At 42.6% G+C, this 25,449-nt stretch overlaps 1 protein-coding gene across 1 annotated transcript in view; it reads left to right on the top strand.

Annotated features, from left to right (window-relative positions):
* The window catches only part of CDH13 (cadherin 13), a 1,013,556-nt gene that overhangs the window by 623,747 nt on the left and 364,360 nt on the right, over positions 1 to 25,449 (top strand). The window contains exon 6 of the mRNA XM_029206203.1: positions 18,988 to 19,132. Coding sequence (XP_029062036.1) covers positions 18,988 to 19,132 — 145 coding nt within the window. The remainder of the gene's footprint in view (positions 1 to 18,987; positions 19,133 to 25,449) is intronic.

Genomic DNA, 25,449 nt, shown 5'->3' with positions numbered 1-25,449 from the left:
CAATTAAAGCAAACAACATTTAAAAAAAAAACCTCTTTTATTTCTATGACAAGTGATTTTTCTCCTGATAAAATACTCTGAAGATATGTTTTTCAAATAAGCAGTGCTGGAAATCAAAGAAAGTAAGAAATCCAGCTACTTTTGAGCTTTTCTTGCCATTAGAGAAAACAGTTTTCAGTTGCAGATTAGAGGGTGTGGACCAGGTATGCGGAATGAGAATAAAAAACTATCACTTCCAGCCAAACAGCCCCAAATCGGAGTCCGTTAGATTTTTGGCTTGGGTTAATAAAAGTTACTGAACTGATTTAGGAATGCAAGGGTTTAGGAACTGTGATGGAATAAATCTGAAAAGAAGAAATATCCCAAAGTCAATATCTTAGTTTGAATTTGAAGTCTTTAGAAAGTTCAAAATTATTAAAAATGTGCTAAAGGAAACGTAAGCCATATGATGTTCCCAGGTAATACTGTAATGAGAACTGAAGGTTATTGAAACATTTCATAGAGTTCATTGACAAAGTGCGTGGAATCCAAAGAGAAGGAGATTGAAAGTAAGGGGCCCTGCTGCCGTCTCACCTTATCGCTTTGAAAACTAGTTTGTAAAGGGCTCAGCCTGAAGATCCAGAAACAGGCATCAATCCCTTGTGGAACAGTGGTCCATTATTAATATGCTAATTTAGGCCAGCTCACCTGAAATTACCTTTCTAAAGTTGACTTTGTCTTACACCACTTTCTTTACAAAGTTGGCCAGAAAGCTCTTGGCAATGTATAATTTCACAGAATTAATTAGTAGCACAGCAAATTGATCAGTTTGCAAGCATGTCACACATCATTCATTGGCAATGGAATTATTTAAATTGGTGTTGACTGCTAACAGCTACACAGCTATTTTTCTTGCAGAATACTGAGGTAGGAAAAAAAGGAAATGACAAACATCATCTTGAATCCAAACTATAGAAAGATTTCCTAACTTTGGAATTGAAAGGAACTAAAGATTGCCCTGGAGCCCACTGGTCACAGGTGTTATGAGCACGAATACCCATGACTTAGGAAGTTATTGCAAATGAGTGCAGGTATAAGAAAACCACAGGGCAAGCATGGAAATAAAGTCTCACTCAGCCTTAGTTTTGGGGAGAAAACCAGGGGGAAATAGAGAACTGTTTAAATGAGAGTTACTGCCATCTTAGCAGGTTGCCATGTAGAAATGACAGCCACTAGGCTGTAATACCTTCTTTCATTTTTTTTTTCCTGGAAAATCTGGGAATCTGGAGTCTTATTTAAACACTCCTGCTTTAAGATGTTGGGAAACAAGTTTTTAAACATTGTAAGGACTAACTCCTCGTGCATATGTCAGGACCGGATTCAGCCCACGGGTTACCAGCAGGAGGAGGCCTGGTTTAGGGGCTCTGGATCAGCTGGGTAAGGCAATCAGAGAGGGCGGGACCTTCAGCATGGCTGGGCAGGACCTTCAGCGTGGCTGGTTTCCTTCAGACGGGAAATTCACTTAGTGAAAAAATAACCGGCCTTAGGAAAATAAGGGGCCCAGAGCCCTGGCATAATTGAGAGGGCTCAGAAACATCTGAGGAGTGGATCAGAGGCCTCCAGCTACAGACACAGTATGTCTGTCGATGAGATTGGAGGTGAGATTAGAGCCTGTGACATTTGCGGGCCAGAGTCTCCCTGGAGCAGTACTTTAGCACAGTGGAAGCAGCGCTGGCTGCCCTCTGCGGGGACGGCAGCGATGAGTGAGGCAGACGCAGGCATCTTGCGATGAGGCCTTTGCTTCAGTAGTGATGTGGCAGCCAGAAAGCATAAGTGAATGTCTAGCTTCGGGTGTATTGCTCATGTCTGTTTTCTCAAAAACACAAGCACAAATGCCCTCTGGTACATTCATTGTCCAAAGATTGTTCATTGACTGATCGGTTTCATTTATTCAACCGACAAATACTGAACACATAATATATGCTAGAACTGGGGAGACAGATGAATACAAAACCAATTTTTACACTCAGATAGTTCAGGGTCTAAGAGGGTCACAGCAGTACCTGCCTGCAAACAATGCCCAGCATCTCTGCAGGGAGCTAAGGGCACCCAAGGAGGCATTAATTCTGGCTGTGTCGAGGAACATGCCAGAGGATGCAGCATCTAGACTTGCTTTTACTAGTGGATTCATTTTTAAAAGCTTCATCTAGCCTGTGACACTACAGTCATTATAATGTCAGGACCGTCTCCTACTTTCTCAGTACCTACAGGTTATAATTAAGCACGGATATTCATAGCAGTGATTCCGAGCCCCTCGGGAGTTAACGACTTCCTGAATTTTCAGAGAAGGACTACACTTTGTTTAATTTAGCTGGTATTGAGTGTTTTTCCTTGAGTTTTAATTCTCTGAAACCTGACATACACATGGAACTACTGCTCTAAACGTACTGCTCTATCCTGAAAAATAACTTTCTATCCATTTATCTAATTTGCCCTATGAAGGAAATTGGTCAGGTGTTACTATTGCCATTTTGCAAATGAGAGAAGGGAGGTGATGGTTGGCCTACGGGCCCCAAACCCGCTACGGCCATGACAGATCCAGGATTAAAACCAGAATCGCCTACTCTCAACCCTGGTTCTGAAAAATAAAGTTAAGTAGAACCTACCATTCTCTAAATGTTCTGAATAAACTTGAGTTTTCATCACTGTTATTTCTTAACAAAACTCACTGCCATAGTGCACACCATCATCAACTTTTCCCTGAACGCCTTTCAAAGACTCCCTACCAGACTGCCCAACCCCCTCTTGGACCCTTCAGTCCAATCTCCACACATCTTCTAGAATTATCTTTTAAAATTCAAATCTGAGTTATTCCCTCACCACCATCCCCTACCTCCTGACCCATAGCGGTTTCACTTTTGATGGCTTTATTGAGGTGCAAATTCCCACACCTTATGTTGAGAATTTAGCTAAGCTACTGCATGGCATTGCTGCCTCCTTGGCATCTGTTTTGTTTGACCAAGCAGCCTGCAGTGACCTTAACCTGACACCAGGTCCTCGTACAGGTGCCCACCCTGGAAAACAGCCCGCAGAGTCACAGGCGTGTGTAAGTTTCTGGCGTGACTTCTCCAGCAGTCCATGCCTTCCGTATTCTCCCCTGAGTCCCAGGGCCTTCCCCTTGCTCTCCTCTTAGATAAGACCCCTGTGAAGTTACCAAAACCCTGCTCTTTTGGTTTGAATTTGCCAGTCTGGCCTTAGCCCAGGAACCCGACACCACTTCACTTTCTTTACTTAAGTAAAGGCATTCACCCCAGGTCCCGTTGCTCTCTGCCTGCACTCTGCCTTGACCTCCCCATGGGGCCCCTCCTGCAGGACTTGTGAGTAGTAAACGTCTCTATTTCAGTTTCTCTCATGGTCTGTCATTGAACCATGGCTCACTATCTGACACCTTGTGCTCCACTTAACAAATGATACTTTAACAGTCATAACACCGTACACTTCACTCATTTAAAGTATACAATTCAGTGGCGTTTAGTATGTTCACGGAGCTGGACCACCACCACCACAGCCGTTTTTAGAACATTTTCATCACCTCAGAAGAAGCCCTGTCCCCCTTAGCAGTCACGCTTCCTCCTCCCTGACCCTCAGCAGCCGCCAGTCTACTTTTCTGCCTCTGTTGGTTTTGCCCATTTTGAACATTTCATACAAGTGGAATCATAAAAAACATGGTCTTTTATGACTGGCTTCTTTCACTCAGCATAATGTTTGCAAGGTTTATCCACGTTGTAGCCTGTGACAGTGCTTCATTCCTTTTTACGGCTGAATAATGTTCCATTGTATGCATAGGCCACGTTGTGTTTATCCATTCACTGTTGACGGACATTTGGATTGTTTCCACCTTTTGGCTTTTATGAATAATGCTGCTATGGACATTGACATACATGTTTTTGTGTGGACCTATGTTTCGTTTCTCTTGGGTGTATGGTTGGAAGTGACCTTGCTGGGTCCTGTGGTACCTCTATGCTTAACCATTTGAGGAGCTGCCAGAGTGTTTTCCAAGTGGCTCCATGAGAGGGTCTTAGAGGTGCTAAGTCACCCTGAGGAAAGAGACCAAAATGTTTCACATCATCTACAAGGCCCCACGGGACCTGGCCCTGCCCACCTGTTCAGTCCCAGCCCATTTCACTGTTGCCACTTTTCTCATCTGCTCAACTGCACTTCTGTGCAGTTTCTCAAAGGTGCAGGCTCTGTTCACACCCTCTCCCTCCTCTTCCCTTGTCAATTTCCCCCAGAGAGGCCCTCCCTCAGCTTCCCCCAACCACAGTCTAAGTGGGATCTCCTTATTACATCCTTCCTTGTTTAATAATTATTTACATAATGCTAATTTAATTCCACTGAATGGTGGCTCTAGATAAGCTAAAAACAAATCTTAAGGCTCTGTTTTTAAACTACTGTAAATGAAGGACCTTGTGCAGAGCTCGAGGTATAGTAGGGGTACAAACATATGTGTTGAATGAATAAATAATGAGAGAGAGTTTAGTTAAAGAGATGTCCAGGTGTCAAGTTGGGCTTATCATCTACATCAAAATTCTTATTTCTTCCTGGGTATTTCTCTGCTTCCTCCTTCTGCACTGAATGTTCTAGAATATGGGTCAGAAAACTTTATCTTTAAAGGGACAGATAGAAACTTCCCTGGCGGTCCAGTGTTTAAGACTTCACCTTCCAGTGCAGGGGATGTGGGTTCAATCCCTGGTCAGAGAGCTAAGATCTCACATGCTTTGCTGCCAAAAAAAACCAAAACATAAAACAGAAGCAATATTGTAACAAATTCGATAAAGACTTTTAAAATGGTCCACATCAAAAAAAAATCTTAAAAAAAAATAAATAAAAATAAAGGGCCAGATAATGAATACATTAGGCTTTGTGAGCTACACAGACTCTTTTGCAGCTATACAACTCTGCTGTTCTAATGTGGAAGCAGCCTTAGACAATAGGTGAGTGAATGAGCGTGGCTGTATTCCAATACTTGATTTACAAAAACAGACAGCAGGCCGCATTTGAGCTGGAATCACCAATATTTGATTATCTTTGACTTACAAAATCTGCAGCTTCCTGTGGTTCAACGTAACAACTCATAAGAGAAGGGAGATGGCAGATAAGTTATGGTTCGTTAGCACTTACCCTTCACACAGCAGTGTCATGCTTCCTGGGCCATTTGCTGCACCATCTAGGTAGCAGGGAGAGCTATACACCTACTCATCTCTGCAGGCCCAGAAGCATGCAGAAAGGGATGTCATCAGCAAAGTAATGAGTTGCATTGGCACTTTCATTCTGGGCTGACCAGGAGGCTTGAGGAAGTTGGGTGTCTCTTTGCCAGGGGGAAGCTGGATGGCCCAGAACAAAGCCAAATGCAGGCTGACTGCAGCGTGGATGCAGAGTGGACGATCTGTACTCTGAAGCTTAGAACCTGTGCACCAAACTGAGGTGGGGGCATCTGGCCAAAGGAGAAAAGGTGGAGCAATGTGGATGGAAATCCAGAAGAATCTAACACGATGCATCTGATGATTCCACAGTCACGTCTGGCTGTATGAGGCATTTTCTCGCACAAGCAAAAAATCAGAGAAGAGATGCTGAGCTAAGGTTATAAGAATGGTAAAGAGGGGTCTATGTAAGACATATGAGTCAATTCTTGTAACTTGCATTTGCCTCATTTATAAAGGCAGGGACAGATGGGATCATTTTGGCGAGCTAGAATTTGTATTAAGTTCCAGTTGCTTTATTTTCTTTCATTTAAATATGCTTATTAGTAATATGTGTGTCAGAACAAAATAATTTTCTATCAGTCATTGGCAAACAGTGAATAATCCCATGTAAAATATGTTTGCATATTTTAGACAGTTGTAACAACTTCACTGAACTTGGTTTCTTCCTCTGAAATAGGCAGAACGTGCTTCTGTTGAATCCTTCATGCACTGCCTTTTAGCTGGATTCACCCTCAAGGAATTCTTGAAAGATAGGTGTTATTTCTCTCTTGTATATTGATCTGTCCTCTAGAAAAAAGAAACTTCCGTGTAAACTTAAAGCCTTCAAATCATCTATTGTTCATTTGTTACATATATTGAAAACCTACTATGTGGAAGGCACTGTCCTACTGTGCTGCGGGAGCCAGACAGGCACCCCTTGTCCTCGCGAGCACACTTCCTAGTAGAAGTGGCCGAGATTAAAGAAAGGACTGCATGGTAGGCCTGTAATAAGAGCAGGAGATTAAAGAAAGGACTGCATAGTAGGCCTGTAACAGGAGCCTGGAAACAACATAGGGACAAGGTTTGGACAGTGATGGAGGGAGGGCTAGTTTTGATCAAGCAGTTAAGGAAGGCCTCAATTTTGAGGGAAGTTGTGAGTGATGAAATGAAGGAGTGAGCCCCAAAAACTCCTTGGGAAAGAGCATTTATAGGTGAGGGAACAGTATTTTCAAAGACCCTGGAATGGAAGTTAACAGGCTCGAAGAACTCAAAGGAATGTGTGGCTGGACTGGAAGGATTCTGGGAGAGTGATGGAAGATGTGGTCATGGTGCATCCACGGTTCATGCCAGGGACTTGTAGGCCACAGCAAGGTCTTTGGACACAATCTGTGTGGGATGGTTGAGAAGCAGCAGAGCAAAAGGTCCAATTTGCATTTTAAAGGTAACCTGGAAAGCTGCGTGGGGAACAGAGTGTGGGTGTAAGAGTAGGAGCAGAGAGAGCAATTAAGAGATACTCGTAGCAACACGGGTGAGAGAGGGTGGCTCAGCCAGAGGGTAACAAACAGATTGTGAGAGATGGTCAGATTCAGAGGAGAGAAGGTATAGATGACAGGACCAGCTGATGGACTGGGCGTGGGGAAACAGGACTGGGCATCAGGTTGATGGGCCACAGTCTTCTTCAACTCAGTAGCTACACCACCATTCACCTAGGAACTCATTTTGATTCCTCTCTTGCAAAGACAGTGTCAGAGTTTGAAATGCTTAAGCAGAAAATGGGGAAGATGAAAGGGGACCACTCAGCTGCATTCCATTCTGGCAGTGATGAAAACCAGGTGGTCCTGGTTATGTGTGTTGCTCATTACTGCAAGGGTTTTATGCATAAGTAGCAAGCTTCAGCTTTTGCCCTGCTAGTCAACCTGCCCTAACCAAAGGCAGTCTCTGTTGGGTCTTAGCGCCTTCTGTTTGGCAATAATATGAGGAGAATTGAGCTGTTGCAGAGGAGCTTTTCCCAAAGTGCAGTCTTTAGGCCACAGCATCCGAATTACTCAGGATGACTTAGCATAGATTCCTGAGCCTTGCTGAGAACCTACTAATCCCTGGGGTTGGGTCCCAAGAGTCTGCATTATGCACATTTCCAGGTGATTCCCATGCAAATTAAAGGGTTTCTTTAACTTACGGTAAAAAAAACACATGACATAAAAATTTCCATCTTAACCACTTTTAAGTATACAGTTCATAATGTTAACTGCATTCACATTGTTGTGAAATAGCTCTCCAGAACTTTTTCATCTTGCAAATCTGGGGCTCTATACCAATTAAATAACGACACCCTTTTCCTCTCCTCTCAGCCCCTGATAGTACCATTCTCCTCTCTGTTTCTATGAATTTAACTACTTTATTTTTTTTTAATATTTAAAAAAATTTTTGGCCCTGCCACTTGGCTTGCAGGATCTTAGCTCCCTGACTAGGGAGCAAACCCGGGGCCCGGCAGTGAAAGCGCCAAGTCCTAACCACTGGACAGCCAGGGAAGTCCCTGAATTTGACTATTTTAGATACTTCATATAAGAGGAATCATACAGTATTTGTCTTTTTGTGACTGGCTTATTTCACTCAACATAATGTCTCCATGGTTCATCCATGTTGTAGTAAGTAGCAAGATTCCTATCTTTTTAAAACTGAATCATATTCCATTGTATGTATATATTCCATTTTGCTTATTGATTCATCCACCAGGGGGCACTTGGGTTGCTTCCACCTCTTGGCTATTATGAATGATGATGCTATGAATACAGGTGCACAAATAAAATTTTAAAAGCATTGTTCTCTAACATGAGAGAAACTTTCAGAAATGGAACTGCTCTATATCTTGATTGGGGTGATGGATATAAGCGTAGAACTAAATACACAGGCATATGTGCATGTACGCACACACAAATACAAATAAAAATCAGGAAATCTGAATAAGATCCAGGATTCTATTGACATCAGTGTTCTGCTTGCGATCCTGGACTATGGTTTTATAAGATGTTACCAATGGGGGAAGCTGGATAAAGGGTGCAGGGTATTTCTGTGTTATTTCTTATACCTTCAGGTAAACAAAAAATTATTTCAAAATAAGAAGTTTACTTTAAAAAGAGAGCATTGCTGTCACTGTCCTGGAGATTAGAGTGTGCCACCAAAAGGGGGGACCCAGTCTGGAAACGGAGGGTGATAAAGGTACGCCTGGGAGGGCAAGGAATCCTAGACATTGTTCCAAAGGAGAAAGTGGAACAGGAATTGAGGCCAACCCAGAGGGCTAAGTGGACCCAGGGACGTGCAGTCCAAAGCCCAGACAGCAGGACCAATATAGCAGCAATGGGGACCTGGATGTCTGAGGAGAGCCAGAAAAACAACAAGGTCATCTCGCAGCTGAGTTCCCAGAGTGTGGGCCTGAGCTGGTCACTGACACCTTCCTCAGGTCACATTGGTTCTGAGTACAGGGTGGGAGAGAGAGAGGGAGGAGAAATCTGGCGCAGGCCCATGAACTTGGCTGAATCCATTCCTCACATGGAGATTGAACAGAGGTCTTGGCACCAAGAGGCTGGTGTATCTTCTTGATTCTAAATGAGCTTCAGTTTCCTACAGGCAGCTTCTGCAGCATATCAGCGACTTCCCTGAGATGCTTGAGCTTGTGAACCTTCATCAAGACCATAATGTTCTAAGGATATTTTTCTTGCTTCACAAAAAACTTAAAGGATGCTGGCAGCCACTATTTATTTAGCACTTGCTATGTGCCAGATGTTTTGCTAAATGCTTTACAAACGTCAAGTATTTTACCTCATGACAGCCCCATGAGACAAGTCCCATTCTCCCATTTTAAAGATGAAAAAGTTGAGATTCTAGGAAGGTAACTGAATAGGTTTAAAATCACAGAGTTGATAAGGGGTAAAATCAGGGCCTGGAGCCAAGTCTCCCTCAACCCAAAGTCCACGCTTGGAGTCTCAGCTCTTTGCTGGCTCTCAGAATTTATCAGTGAGATTAAAAGTGAAGCTTCAAAGAAGAAGCAGACATTGATAACAGTGATGGTTCAGAAAATAAAGCTGATGAGACCAAGTTCCATATTATAAAGTTCTGTCAAATGCATGAGACTCTTTTTTTATCCAAAATCAAAGACCTGTGAAGTTGGGAAAAGCCAACCACCCTCTGTTTTCTACCATAATACTAATGATCTCTTATAAACCTAATGTTCCCCTGCTTCCCGTTAATCATCAATACTAAGAGATGCTAGATGTCCTAAAGTTTAACAGGTTCCCGTAACTCCCCATTTGTAATAAACTATAGCCAATATGTAGTCAATTTCAAAATAAATTTTATAGATTCTTTTTTAACTGTGAAATTAACACATACCCATTATAGGAAATCCAGGAAAGTGTAGAGAAGCCAAGTTAAAAAAAAAAAATTACCTGCAATAAAACCACTGTTAATATTTTAGTATAATTTTAATAGTGTAACGTCTTTGCCTATTTTTCAAAAATTTCATCATGTAGTACTACTTAGCAATTGGATTATTTAATTCATACAACGAACACCGTGCCATTAATATTTTTCCATTCCCTCAAGTATTTCTGCAATGTAGTATTCTTTGTGCAAATACCAAAATCTATTTCATCAATATCCAGGTAGAACATTCTGTTGTTTGTAATTTTTCCTATTTTTAAACAATATTGAAATGAGTATACATGTTACTAAACACCCCTTATTCCCTGGCACACACATATGACAAGTAAAATCACATGTTTTCAAGACTTGTGATGCATATTGACAAATGGCGTTTCAGAAAGATGTTTTAGTATCATCAGTCATGTATGAGATTTGGTTTTCTGACAAGTTTGTCAAATACTATTAGGTTTTTCTAATTATTTTGGCAATTATATAAGCAAAAAGCCATCTCATTTTAATGTTATAATATATTTATTGCTTTTTTCTTTTCTTGCTTTGCTAATTGTTTTTTTCCCTATTGATTTTTAACAGCTCTTTGTGTATTCAGGATAGTAGGCCTCTGTTTTACATGACGCAAATATTTTGCTTAGTTTTCTGTTTATTTATTGTATTGTAGTGATATAAAAAAACTTGCATTGAAGTAGTTTAACCTCTCAATAATGCACATAATAACTTGTGCCTTTAATACTGGTTTAGAAAGGCCTTCCCTGCTCTATTACATAAATATTCAAATATTCAAAAAAATAGCCTTTTTTCTTCCTAATACTTTAATCCATCTGGATTTATTAGGCTATAATTTAAGTTTTTATATTTCAACCTTAATTTTGAAGAAAATCATGTTTCATAAGACATTTTAATACTTATTTAACTAAATGACTTCAGATCTGTAAACTAAAAAAAAAAAAAAGAAAGAAACGTATTTCATTGCTTTCTATTCCTCTGAATTTCACTTTAGGAAGGGAGAAGGGCAAGTGAAAATAAAATCACCCATAATTTTCTCCTACAGCTTTGTTTTTAGAAGTATTATATTTCTCATCTTTGCACGAAAATCCCCTTAACCCTTGTACATATCTTTAATGGATCTGGCATAATTCCAACATCCATGATTTATATAAATTCTACTTGAACCAATTAAAATTTTCAGCCTGTGTCCCCTCTTGGCATAGAGGATATTCACTGGGGCTTTACCCAGGCTGCTTCAATAAAATTATTTTGAATATCTGCATAGATTTCTTCCACATAATTAAAGTTACTTTCAAAACTTAAATAGAAAAATGCCCTCAAAGTCCAGCGTGGTTGTGAGCATACATTCATAAGAAAAAAAAAAGTGTTTTCATTATGTTTGGTGGAAAACATACTTTAAAAGTAAAATTTCACATTCACTAAAGAAATACTACGGCTCTAAGCAAAGCAAGCTTTTCAAAGAACATTTGATAATAGTATCAAGATCTTTAATTAATAATTTAACAAGTAGGAAACTTTTATCACCCCTTTGATCATTTTTTTGAGGGAGCTGTAAACACCACATCCAGTCCATAAAGGGGAAGATTACACACAGAGCTGTGTAAATGAAGGTGGAGGAATGTTAAAAAGGCTAAAAATATCTTTCCCCTGGGAACTCTCTAGGAGTTGGTCCATAATGAGATTCAACTTCGATAAATGAATAAAGCTGAGAAAAATAACTTGAATATGCAAACGATTGGTATCAAAGAGAAATCTAGATTACTGTAATAGGAAAGCAATTTTGAGGGGGTAATGGCTGACACAGAAGAATTGAATCGAGGGTACTGTATCCACATTTGCAAAAGTCTAAAGAAAGGTCTGTTGGGAGCGAACAAATGCCCAAGTCGCCAAACCTCATCTGATCTAACAAAGCTTTGTTTAGAATTTCCTATGTGTGTGCTACACACACTCGCTTATCTTTTTATTCCTTTAGCAAAGAGAAAAATGACATTCTAAACATCTTTGTTACATGCGCCAACTTAGATACGGAGAAGTGAAGTTCCTTAATAAGACAGGCTCACCGTGTGACCCAGTTAGCCTGGGACAGTCTTGATTTCCACCTGTTGTTGTGGCTTAATTGTTGATAGTACCTGCTTTCATTCTAAAAGTTGTTCCAGTTTGAACAATTAATGATGTGGCCACAGTATCAATTTTCTATTGCTGCTGTAACAAGTTACCACAACTGTAGCAATGCAAAACAACACAAATTTGTTATCACGTACTTCTATAGGTTTTGAGTCCAACATGGAACTCACAGGACCAAAACCACACGCCAGCAGGCCTGCATTCACTTCTGGAGGCTATAAAGCAGGCCTTGGCTTTTCTAGCTTTGGGTGGCTACTCACACTCGGCGCATGACCTCTTCCTCCACCTTCAAAGCCAGCAATGGCTGGTCAAGTACCTTCTCTCATCAAATCACCCAGACTTTCTTCTCTTCCCCTCTCTTAAGGACCCTCATAATTACATTGAACCCACCCAGACGATCCACACTGATCTCTCTATTTTAAGGTCAGCTGATCAGCAACCTTAATTCCCCTTTGCCAAGTAACCTTACATATCCATAGGTTCTAGGATTAGGACATAAAACTCTTTAGGAGGGTCATTATTCTGCCAACCACAGCCACTTTATAGGTAACAGAGCTGAAATTTGAAGGCAGGCTTTCTGATTCAAAGTCTAGTGTAATTTCAGTGATCGGTGAGGATGTCTTTGGTGGAAAACCCTTGTTTGGTCTTTATGAGATGTTGGTAGGTGGGGAGGGTGTGAGAATTGCAAACAAAAATTCAATAAAAGTATCTATCAGCCTTCTTTACTCGAGGCACTTAATTTTGGAGATCATCTGTTATAAATAATCTCACAATAGCCTACTTGTGCAAAATCTCTGTGGGATTCTTCATCTCCATAGAATTTTTATGGAATTTTTTTTTAAAGCTATGAACATCTTTGAGGTTCTCAGGACATAGTTTCAACTGCCTTCCAGGAATATCATATCAAGTTTAGATTCCCCTAACATGGAACCTGGTGCTTATTTCACACACCTTCATAGTCATTGAGTCTCGTCTTTTCTTTATCCTTCTCCTCTATGGAGGCAAATGCTGGCATCTTATTTTTCATATGTGTTTCAAGATTTTGTGTAAATCTGTATGTCTGAACTTGTAGTCACGTATAACTGGAGATGTCTAATATTTGTTAGACATTTGTATATCCCTAATTGAATGCAGTGAACTTCTAGTTAGCATTTTGCATCTCTAGCATTATAACTATTCTTATTATAAAAGATGGTATTTGGAATGAAAGGAACAAGGCCCATCTTTTTGACTTAGAAATTGGTTCAAGTAGAATTTCCTAAACAAGTATTTCAAAGCAGCATCCACGTTGGAAAACATTTTAATGTCCCAAAGAGGTAACTTGGAGGGGCACCTACTCATTTGGGTAGGAGACATCATATCTGTGTCCAAAAGAGAAACTGAGTCACGTTATGTTAGAGTTATAGCTAATAAATTCTCTTCATTTTCTGTGATGTAAAAGCCTCTGGTTGAAAAGCATGTGAACACACACGCATTCCACTGATAACCAGTAGTTTAACTATATCATCTCAAATAAGTAATTTACTGTGTTGTGTATGTTTTACTTCATTTGAATATTTAGCCCAAAGCAGAATTATCAGAGTTCAAAAGGTCACTGAAGTGTTTTCTAAATTATTTTACTTCAAAATGACTCATGAGTCTATAGACTGTGTATCTCACACTTTGTTTCTTATCTGATTGATCCAGGTTTGACATCTGTTACTGGGGTCACATCTCGTAGAAAAAATATTGTGTTTTAAGAGCCAGTGTCTTCATTTTGGCCTTCACCCAAAAAACCTTGTAGCATGTTTTTCATCAGTTCATCCCTTTGGATCAGATCACAGTATCAAATTTTGTCTGACTAAGTTGTGTCTTTCATAAACAGAGCAAAGAGAATAAGCCAAATGAAGGGCAAGATGTTAATAGCTTGTTGTGACACCAAAGGCCAGTGTGCTTGTACGTGCTTTGTAATTTGGCTCGTTATGTTTGTGTTGCGTTGTTTTTTTAAGGGATTCTTGTCTACGCATGTGCACCGCCCATCTCCATTATTATGGTGCAGTGATTGGTTTGAAGAGTCATCAGTTTGCATGTTGTGACTTGATAGTTCCCACTTCTGGTGGAGACACCCCCAAAATATGGAAGGAGAATCGAGAACCTAGGAAGTGGGGTTCAGGAATGGTGGCCGAGGGGACCCAACGTGCTTCAGCTAGAGCTCCTCTGGCAGTGTAGCTTCCATTCTGACTCCTGTGGTTTTTCACCACCTCCTCCCCATTTCAGAGGTCAAGCTCCCTCTCACCCTACACACAGGACTCAGTGACCTGGTGTCCACCTACCATGGCCCCTGAAGTGGAGTGATTAGTTCACGTGGTACCTTCATGTGGTACCTTCATGTCTCCAGTGTTGCATAAAGTAATTTTGCCTTAAACAGATTAAGAGTGATTTGCATACCTTGTTCCCCTCCCCATTTTATTCACCTTGGTCATTTGAGAGCTACATTTATAAGAGGTCCAAGTCTTTTCTTTTCTTTTCAGAAAGTCTGTGACATTCCAGAAGGGAACATGTTGTAGTTAGGCTGATGCTATAGTATTTCCCAACTGTCACTTGTGGCAGGGTGTCACATTATACATAAAGGCTCATGGTGTGTTTTATTATGTATTTTCATATGTATTAGGAAAAATTTTAAATAAGCTCACCATACCCCTGAATTCATGGATAATTTTGCCTTGGAGGAAAAGTGAAACATAACAATCTATGTACAGCAAAACTATTAAGTAAATAACATAGTAAAGAGGAATTTTAAAAATGTAAGGGAGGTCCATGAAAGAGCATTTAGCAAACAAGGGCACAGTGGGGTTTGGATCCAGCTGGATCACAAACTAGCTTTTAACCATAGACCAGGTCCTTAAATTTCTCTGAGTTTTGCTGCAGTGGGTATTTCTCCAGGTTGTTTTGAGCCAAATGAGGCAACACATAAAAAGCCCAGACATGTATGGGACACCAAATAAATGTTAGTTCCTTTCTTTCAAAAGGCAAGTAATCAGTTTAATGTACTTGGGTGTTGTTTACCGCTGTGGTTCTTGTTCACGAGTTAAGACTGCAGAGTCAACTGGCCTTCGGTCCATGGAGCCTGGGACTGACGGTCAGCTCCTGTGTGCCAGGAATGGAGAGACAGGACAGATGGCCAAAGCTGAGGCCAAAACTTTGGACTCCAGTCTCTTAAAGAGGGATTGCCTCTTCTGAGGAGGGCTCTATGCAGTCAGCGATGAGTCAGGTGCCTGCTGTGTGCCGGGCACTGAATCTCAGCCTTGGGGATTTGCTGTTGGGCACGAACACCCACCCCACCTCTGTCTTGATGGGGCCGGAGAGGCAGACATTAGTTGAATTGTCACACAAATAAATAAGCAATTACATGTTATGGAAAGTGTTATAAAGGGTACCAGTGCCATGGGATTGTCAACCATGGACACCTGAGGTAGTCTGGAGCGGTAATGAAGGATCTTCTCTGCCAGTGATATCTGAGATCTGAAGGATGGATGGGGGCTGACCAGATGGCAGATGGGATGCTCATGTTGGCTAGGAGGGTTGCACAGGAAGGTACCTGTGCTGGGAAGGAATGGGCTGAGTTGGAAGAACTGAGGAGAGATTGGTGTAGCTGGATAATGAGAAATAGAGGGGCTCTCTTGTGATGTGAAATGAGTTTGGAGAAGTGGGCTGGGGCCAGGTGATAGAAGAGACGTCACAGTAAAGGAATGTGCTGTTATCGTAAGAGGAATGAGAAACGATTGAGAGGTGTCCATTCTGGGGTGACATAAATAAATAAAAATTTTGAAAAGACACCTTGGAAGCCTGTATTAGTCAGCCTTCTCCAGAGACACAGAAGCAGTGATTCTGTTAGAAGGAACTGACTCACACAACTATGGCGGCTGAGAAGTCCCAGGATCTGCCTGGGCCAGCTGGAGGCCCAGGGAACCTGGTGGTGTGATCCAGTACAAGTCCAAAGGCCTGAGAACCAGGGAGGCCGATGGTGTTTATTTCAGTCTGGGTCTGAAGGCCTGAGAAGCAAGACCATTGAGGGCAGCAAGGAATGGAGGCCCCTGCTCAGCACTCAGGTGGGAAGACGAGGGCGAATCCCTCCTTCCTCTGCATCTTGTTCCATTCAGGCCCTCAGTGGATTGGCTGGTGCCCACCCCCACTGGGGAGAGCCATCTACTTTACTGAGTCCACAGACTCCAATGTTAATCTCATCCAGACACACCCAGAAATAACGTTTAATTTGAGCACCCCATGGCCAGTCAAGTCGACACATAAAACTAACCATCACAAACCCCTTAGAGAACAGATGACGGCAGGCAATATTAGTAGCAGGGGCACCCATTAGGTGCCTGTTGCAGTGGCCCAGGTGGGAAGTGTCAGAAACTAATCTCTGGAGGTGATGATGGATTTGGAGAGAAGAGGGTGGATTTAAGACAAATTCAGGAGACAGAACAAGCAGTGTAGACCCGACTCGTTGATGGAGTGGCTGGGGATAGAAGGCCTCACTTGGGGAAGAGGGTGGCTTCTGAGTTTCTGCTTTGATCCCTGGGAGAAGGACCACCCTCTGGGCAAAGTTTAGAGCGAAATGATTAACATGAGACTGGATTTATCGAACTTTCTAGTTGCTCAAAACTCCTTGCCTCCAGAGGGAGGAGATATGGGGATATATGTATACGTATAGCTGATTCACTTTGTTATAAAGCAGAAACTCACACACCATTGTAAAGCAGTTGTACTCCAATAAAGATGTTAAAAAAAAATCCTTGCCTCCGATAATGACATTTTGGAATATTTTGATTAAATTATTTAAATATAAAATAGTTCTGCCTTCTCTAGCAAAGGCTGAATGAAGCTGCCCTTTGAAAACTGGGCAGTAGGCAGTAGGAGTTGGGTTAAAATTCACACCCCAAACAGCCAAGGACCTGGCTTTATTTCAGCCAAAGACACCACATATCTTGGATCTGAATCCTAATCCCCCACGTTCTACAAGACTTGGCTAGCGTCATAGGCCACAAGTAAGACAGAGAAACAGAATTCACATTTGCCAAATAGGCGGATCTATCAGAACTGGGTGGGACAGACTCTAGATCCAGCTCAACATGATGGAAAGACAGACACTAAGGAGATACAGTTGATCAGGATGAAGGCCAAGTCAAGTTCTTGGCAATTTTGGGAGGACAAAAGGCCAGACCTTCATTATTACCAGAAATTGTTCCCAAAGCTTGATTTTTATTTTCTTCGTTTAGCAGTATTCTCATAGTAGCTTTAAAAATCAGCGTAAAAGCTCATTCTCTGTAAGATCTCCTTTGTGTGCAGATGTTAAAAGGCTCTCCCTATTTAATTTCTTCTTAGCTAAGGTACTCATGCATTATTTTATCTACCCCAGAAATCAAAGTGTGTGTGTGTGTGTGTGTGTGTGAATTTGTTAGTGAAAGGATGAAGTAGTGTTAAAGAAAAAATGAAAAACAAATTCCTCTACCCATGTATACCTGGTTTCATGTTTGCTTACTACTTTCAAATTCTGTGCACATGTGTACATCACACATGTATAGTACACATGCTATTTTTTGTGTTTTCACACAGTATTCTAAGTAGATCAACAAAGCTGAATAATTATTTTATCTAATGGCTGTATTCTAGCATCTTGCTACAAACACATTCATTCAACTCGTCTTTTTTGCCCTGGACATTTAGTGGACGCCAGTGTAATTTCATTATCAGAAATAACACTGCAGAAAGTATTTCCATGTATGTAGTGCAGCCTGTCTCAAATAGAACCCAGAGTGGTATCCAAATGGAGCAAAGTATGTGAGTCCTTCATAGATTTGGTGAATTTTGCCATGCGACTTTCCAAAGGGCGAAACCAGTTTATAACAGATTCAGGTGGGGTATAACAAACGTGTTTCTCTTTTCTTTTCCTAATTAGGGCTAGTTTTGACAACAGTATTGATGATAACAACAGTAGCAACAGTAGCAGCAGCTAATATTCTTGAGATGAGTTACATAACAGGCATTATATAAAGTGATCTAGAAACATTGTTTATAACAGTTTAAAATGTAAACTCTGGAGACTGACTTCACAGGGCCAAATCCAGACTCCACCACCTAACCTCTAATTGGCTTCATTCCCTCCTCAGAAATGGTTCATAGGGTCACTGTGAATATCAAGTGAGTTAATATAGTAGAGAGCCTCGGTAAGCCTTGGATAATGTTGGTTACCATTATCCCTAATAATGAGTGCTTTATGAACCCATTTTACAGATGATAAAACTGAGAGATTAAGTGTATGAGTTGAGGTCACATGACTAGTGAGAAGTTGTGCTGGGATTCCAATTGCAGAGACCATTTCCGAAGGATTCCAGCTACAGAGACCTTTTCTGACAGAAATACTCAACAGGGTCCCAATGCAGGGACCACCACTGATATCCGAGAAGTGTCACTGTGGCCCCTGAGTTAAATCAAGGAAGTATCAGGCACAGAAATGAAAGCATAAAGTCTACATGGTTCACTGGAAAAGCCACGACATAATTCCTTGTTACCATGCAACAGTAAAGCTGGGTTTTCTATGCTATTTTCTTCAGCCTTGAGATCTGAAGGTAGTTCCATATGGAATTGTGAAATCCCTGCTAGATTATAAAGGCCTGGTGGGCAGGAGTCCCAAGGTCTCATTCAGGACCCCTGCAAGCACCTTCCTTGCCTCAGGAAGGTTCTCTATAAATACTTACTGCCCTGAATTTCTCCCAAATATTACCGTAAACACTTTTGGTTATTTCTTAATATACTCTGTTCATAACTGCTTAGTCAGTTCTTTTTATTAGCATAACATTCCTTTAAAGCATAATGATGTTGGAAAAACAGAAACAATGTAAGCATATTTTCTCAGCTGTGACTGATTGCTGGTGTTTAGTGTTTACTTTTTTTTTTTTTTTTACTTCCTTTGCAGATTTGATGAATTAATTGTAAATTTCCCAAGTGGGACTTAACATGAACTGATCTTTGTCTTTTATTCTGTAATGTTTAGTTTCTATTCTAGTGCTGGTGACTATCCATTGAGACCAACGTTTGAATATTGCCAAGGGCTCATAAAATTGCTGATATAACCTACTTTCTTTCTCCAGAGAACCCGACTTCAATTTTCATAATGAATGAATGCCTTCTTTCTCCCCCAATCTCTTTCCTCCAATAGCTACTCGTGGAGACCATTGATGTCAACGGTAGAACTCTCGAGGGGCCGGTCCCTCTGGAAGTCATCGTGATTGATCAGAATGACAACAGACCGATCTTTCAGGAAGGGCCTTACATTGGCCACGTCATGGAGGGATCACCTACAGGTATGTTAGGTTGGCTTACCGTTTGCATAATGGCTTGGGAAGTGGCATCCTCTGATCTTTGGGGATTCTGGAGACTGTTTTATTGCCGCTCTGACTTATTGTTGGTATGCATCAACACTGACATATTATTTCCCTGGATAGCGGCAAGAGCTGGAAAGCTGCAACTCAGAACATGACTGGCGTGTTGCAAACTAGGAAAATGTCTTCCCTTGTGCCCACAGGTGGTCCTTCAAGGAGGACCGACATCTCAGTCTCCCATGTGTGGCTGATGTCGGACACCATGTAAATATCTAGCTCACCCTTGTGAGGGCCCAAGGCTGAGCTTGTGGTATAGTGGAACTTTGAAGAAAATTAAGGTCCCCACTGCAAGCTCCTCAGTTATTTCTCTTCATAAGTGCCTTTTAATAAGAACCATTTGGGGAAAATGGGTAGGACTTTTTTTTCCCTTTCCTTAGAAGACATGGATAGAGAAAACTTTTCTCTTCGGTCAAAGGGCCAAAAGCAAGCATTTTATTTCTCTCTCTGGCAATACATGTACCTAATGTTACAGAAATCACTCAAGGTTACTATGGAACTCCTGGTATCTTTTCCCCATGTTTAACCTTTCTATCACAGAAGGTTTCAGAATTGAGAGCTCCCTTTTCTGGCCCATAGCTACTAATTAAAGCATTCCATGACCAGCAGCAGAAGTCACTCCTGAGTATAATGCTTGAGAAAGTGAAGAGCAAAGTAGAAAAATCCCTATTTTAAGGCTGGACTTTGATTTTAAGCTTTCAAATACATTTGAGTGAAAACATGCCACATGAAGAGTGTCAGTGTTGCTGTGTCTGGATTACGCCAAACAACTGCTGTAAACAAAGGAGTCACTCCTCAGGCCGATGGGAGATGGAAGCTCAGGGGCTGCTTTAGCTGGTTCTTTTTCCCCCTTTACTGAATGGATGGGATGTATCAATAGCATGTAGATACGGGAGGCTCCGGAAGCGTTGTCATGGCAACCTGCCTGGACTACCAGGTGAATAATTGTATGCAAGGTGCCTAAAAGCTCCCTTCAGCTTCGAGGAGCTGGGCCTCTGTGCACTTCATCAGTTAGATCCCCAGGGGCAGAAGCACTCTCTCCCTTCCGGGTTTTGAATGCATTCTGTAAGAAGGAGAGGGCCTTATGGGCAGCGTCCTGGAGAGATGGAGAGCGGGCAGGTGAAGGTGGGTCAGGTCACTTCAGGGCAGACCTTCCCCCATGGCTCCACTCAGTGGGCTGCTTTTGATGCAGAGATGGCTTCTGTTGAGACACACCCTAGAATTGGGTTGTGTGCTTACGGAAATCTTAAACAAGCTGATGTGCAGGACAAGTTACGAGAACCGATAGGGAAAGCTGTTAAAGAGACTGGAGTTTGAGCAGAGCAGAAAAATGATTCCCAGTTTCCATCTGTGGTACCTGGGCCCTGAATGTGAGTGACTGGAACTCGAGATGGGCAGGAAGAGTGTTCTAAATGTAAATGACAGTGGTTACATCCGAGTCGGCTGTGAGCATGTATATGTCTTTGTATATTATGTGTGTATATGATTAGACGATGTCCAGTTTTTCTCCCACTGGGCCCTTCTTTAAAGCTTGAGAAAGAAATTTCAAATGTTATTGCTTTATATACATATCGTATTTTCAAAGCAAAAGGGAATCTTTTATGCTTGTTGAATTTCTTAAAGCACAAAGCAGTTCGGTTAGGTTGGACACATACCCAGCAAAACATAAATCACCTCAAACTTCTATTTATGAGTGGTATAATCATATAAAAATACATAAAGACTTGTATATCTGTATGGAGTAGTTTCTTCCAGCTATGCAGAATTTGGCCTGAGTCATTGCTTTCTTTCTCAGTACCCTCTCGGTTGGACTATAAAGCAGAAATTGACATGGAGTCAGTCAAATTTGAGGTCAAAAATATGGAAATGTTGTGGAAAAGTTTTAGAGGAAAAAACACTTAGATTACTTAGCACCCTGTGGGAGAGCTCAGGCAGATGGCCCCCGAAGTGTCTGCGAGGACAGTGGGGAGCTGGGAAAGAAGGTGGGACCCATTTTCCAGTCCCCTCCCAACCTAAGCCCCTTGTAAGTCGTAACAACAAGCCCTGACAGGCTAGAGAAATGATCGCCTGTTCTGTTTCCACAATGTCCTTCTCGTGTGTGGCTTATGGAATCCTATGTGTTGTAGACCTTGTATCACATCCATTTCACAGAGGGGGATGCTGACCCCAGAAAGAGTTCATTGACTTTGCCCAGTTCACACGAATGACTGATGGGGGACAGTGTTCAGGACTCAACCTGCAGCATCAACCTTCAAATCATGTGCTCTTTCAACTGACCCACAAACTTCACGGTGAAAATAGCCATTGAATGATCCCGACATTTAGGTGGGCACTTGTTGTGTGCCGACAGCTTTCTATCACTGTATCATTTCCTCCACTCTGCCCTGAGGCAGATGAGAAGACTGAACCTCAGAGGGGTCCGGGAACTTGTCCAACGTCCCTCAGCTGGTGGACGAGCTAGAATCAGGGTCCACGTCTGGCCTCAAGGCACAGGCTCTTTCTTGGGCACGTTCTCTCACACAGACTCTTTGCAGGCCCAGACTCTTTGATTTAGCTCCTGAGATAAAATAACCAGCTCTTCTGACCAAAGAACCAGGCTCCTTGATTCATTTTTCATTTCATGTGAGCTGTTGCTCCGTCTCTAGGGTTAAACGATGTTAACATGGGAGCCCTTTTCATCACTCACGTCACTTTTCTTCTGCATCCGCATAACCACAGCCAGCTTCATGGGGTGGGACCTGCCCAGCCTCACAGAGCCCCAGGCTCTGAAGGGCTCCACGCTTGGTTTAATGCTGTGTTGTCGCCATCTTAAAATTCTTAATAAATGTTCAACAAGGGGCCCTGCATTTTCATTTTGCACTGAACCCCAGAAATTATGTAGCTGGTCCTACACATAGCACTGTGGCCTAGAGCTGGGTTTGATGCTCTGCCAGGCTCCTTAACAAGGTGAGACTGTGGGCAGGTTACTGAACCTGCTAGAAGCCTCAGTCACCTTGTCTGTAGATGGGGTGGGTGCAGAATAGTACCTATCCTAGAAAACTCTATGCAAAGAGTAAATTAGGCAATGTGCTTCACTTAATGCTTGGAATATAATAAGTGTTCAAGAAATGCCAGTGTATTGTTAATGCTCCAATTATTCTTATTATTCTGGCGGCCTATCCTTTAGGGAAGGCAAGGCAAGGCAAAAAGACATGCAGTTTGTGTGAAGGAACATCCATCTCCCAACCAACCAAGCATCATTTTCATGTTGCAGTGTACCCAGATGCCATCAGCACCAGTCCATCATGGAGGAAGGTCACCCATATTTATCTGTATGTGCAGACAGGAGGCCATTTCTAGCTGCTCAGCACTAAACTCCAGGCTATTGTTTTGGAGCCTGTTCGGGAATCATCACTAGATGAAGGAAGATCAACAGAAAATAATAGTTTTTGAACTTTGCAGATTATGGACTGTTCCTTTTGTGGAGTTGCAAGGCATTGATTTATGGGACCCACGCCCAGGCCCTGGCTGCTCCTCAAAGAAAACGAGAGCTCCGTGTGAGTGTGATGTTTTCTGAATGCCCAGTGCATGCTAAGACCTCACGAGTAGGGGGTAGGTAGAGGCTGGGACCCTTGACGCTCCTGGAGGATACACACACCAGGGCCCCGCAGTGCCTGCTGGCACCACCTCCCCAGTGTTTTTTGCCACTGGTGGTCCTCTGGACACCATTGAGAAGGGCTATCCGTGAGGAATGGTGTGCAGGGCTTCCAGAAACAGACCCTAATATGAGGACTGAGGGCGGGTGGTTTACCTGCCAGGTACAGGATCGTGAGTGGGGAGAGCTGCAGGAAAGGGAAGCCGGCCAAATTTCAGGTGCCGCGTTAAGCCAGCTACCAGCGCAGGCAGTTCTGAGCTTGATCCCTTAGGGAGAGAGGGCTCTGGGAAATGACGTAAAACACACACATTGGAGTTAGCCCAGCTCAGGATCCAGGGAGCTGGGCTATCCAGCCTGTAAGCCCAGCAGACATCCATTAAGAGCTCTCCCCAGAGGGGCTTTAATTAATTCCCAGGCCGTTTCGGTCAGCTGGGGCCACAAGCAGGGTTTCAGCAAGCTGGGTTCCAGAAGCTCAGGGGCAACCTTCCAACAAGATACAGGAGCTGGCTGTTGCTCGCATGCTGTTGGCCACCCTGCCTGTCAGCAGGGGCAGCTGGGAGAAGGGAGCCCACCACCCAGACAGGTGGGGCAGCTTGAGATACATCAGGGGAGGGAGGTAATGGGGGAAATATCATAGTCCTCAAACTACATAACTGAGAAAGATGAATGTCACGTTGACCTTTCTCTTTAGAGAGAAGACAGGACCACAGGACCTAGAGGTGTGTGTTCTGAGTCCTGAGAGATACCCATTGCTTAGTTGTGTGCTGACACTTCTTGAGGCTATTGAATAGAGGCAGGGATTAGCAGCGAAATCCTCGTCTTCTAACTTCTGAGAGCCTGAGGACCCGTACCCTCTCTTGCTCCCTTTATTTTTTTTCCATCCAGTATTTTTACTGAGCATGTACTCTGTGCCAGCAGTATTCTAAGCTCTGAGGGTCCAGCTGTGGACCTGCCAGATGCTGCTCATTCCCTCCTGGTCTGCAGAGCCAAGCAGGGAGACAAGCAACAGATAAATCAGAACTGAAATTGGTGGGCAAGGCAGTGTAGCCATAGGGACCCCTCATCCTAGGAGGGAGGGAAGCCAGCCTCCCTGAAGAGGTGATATGAGGAGAGCAGGGGGCTTTGTCTTTTATTTTATCTCTGGGATCCACCTGAGTTTCTGTTCTTCAAGTCTCAGTTACTTTAATTTTTTTTTTTTTTTTTTTTTTTTGCGGTACACGGGCCTCTCACTGTTGTGGCCTCTCCCTTTATGGAGCACAGGCTCCGGACATGCAGGCTCAGCGGCCATGGCTCCCGGGCCCAGCCGCTCCGCGGCATGTGGGATCCTCCCGGACCGGGGCACGAACCCGTGTCCCCTGCATTGGCAGGCGGACTCTCAACCACTGCGCCACCAGGGAAGCCCAGTTACTTTAATTTTTAAACAAGTCCTACCATGGCAGACATGAGGGAAGCAGCCAATCAAGTGGTCTTTGGGACAAATGGCTGTCCCAGGAGCTCAGCTTTGCTCGGCAGTTGGTATTTTCTAAAACAGCTTGAGCCAAATAAAGATGGTTTTGATATTCGAGAGTTGGTATTTGAGACCTAGCTCAGCATGAATTCTCAGTTTGTTGGTATGACCTGGTGGTAGAGTCCCTTTTCTGGTCACCTGTTTACTTGTTGCAGTAATTGCATGTGGCCTTTTGGTCCACCAGCTCTCCGGTTTTCCTCTGCTGGTGTTTAGACTTTCACATCAAAGGTTCTTCCGTTTTCAGCTATTCCAACCAGTCCTGTGAGCTTCTGGAATAGTGGCTATGGGACTACTTTTTTCTTAAGTAGATAAATTTCTTTTAAAAATGAGACTCCACTTTCTTCCCCAGCTTTTTTAAAGTAAAATTACCCTCCAGTCTCACCATCCGGAGGAGACCACAGTTGTCACCTCAGGGAGCATGGTTCTAGGACTCTCCCTGGGCACCTCCACACACAGGGATGCACGCACACACACAGTTTCACAGAAATGGAGCTCTGCGTGCTCTTCTCTAGCTCACTTTCTTCGCCCTGCAGCGTCCTATGGACGTTTTTGTAAATCATTAAATATCAAGCGACATCATTGTTTTAAACAGCTAGCATCGGGATCTACCATCATCTAGTCAGCCAATCCCCTGTTGACTTAAGTTGTTTTCACTTTTCCCTACTTACAATCAATTCTGCAGGGGAGAGCACGTCTCTTTCTACTTGTGTGACAATTTCTTTAGGGTAAATACATGCAAGTGGAATTGATAGGATAAATGATATGCTTATTACATTTTGATGTATATTGGGGTGACACTTGTAATCAGAGGATTCTATTTGTACCTTGGCTAAACTCATGCATGAAGATACAATAGTCTTTCCGCTCACATATGAGCACACTGATGGACATTTGTTTATATTTCTGGATTATACCCAATATCTCTAAGGCTTGTGGTCACTTCACTAACTGTGTCTGTAGGCTGTGAACGGCCTTGCTCTAAACTTCTCCCCAGATTGCCTGGCCGAGGAAGAGGACTGAAATTGCTGATTCTGACCCCTCCCCTGGAGTCATCATTGGAGTCTTAGGGGAGGGAAGTTGCCTAGGAACAGATGTCATTTA

The sequence above is a fragment of the Monodon monoceros genome, unplaced genomic scaffold (assembly GCF_005190385.1).
Source record: "Monodon monoceros isolate NGI ecotype Baffin Bay Population unplaced genomic scaffold, NGI_Narwhal_1 Super_Scaffold_10, whole genome shotgun sequence".
Classification (NCBI taxonomy): Eukaryota; Metazoa; Chordata; class Mammalia; order Artiodactyla; family Monodontidae; genus Monodon; species Monodon monoceros.
This window is presented reverse-complemented; position numbering and strand designations above follow the sequence as displayed.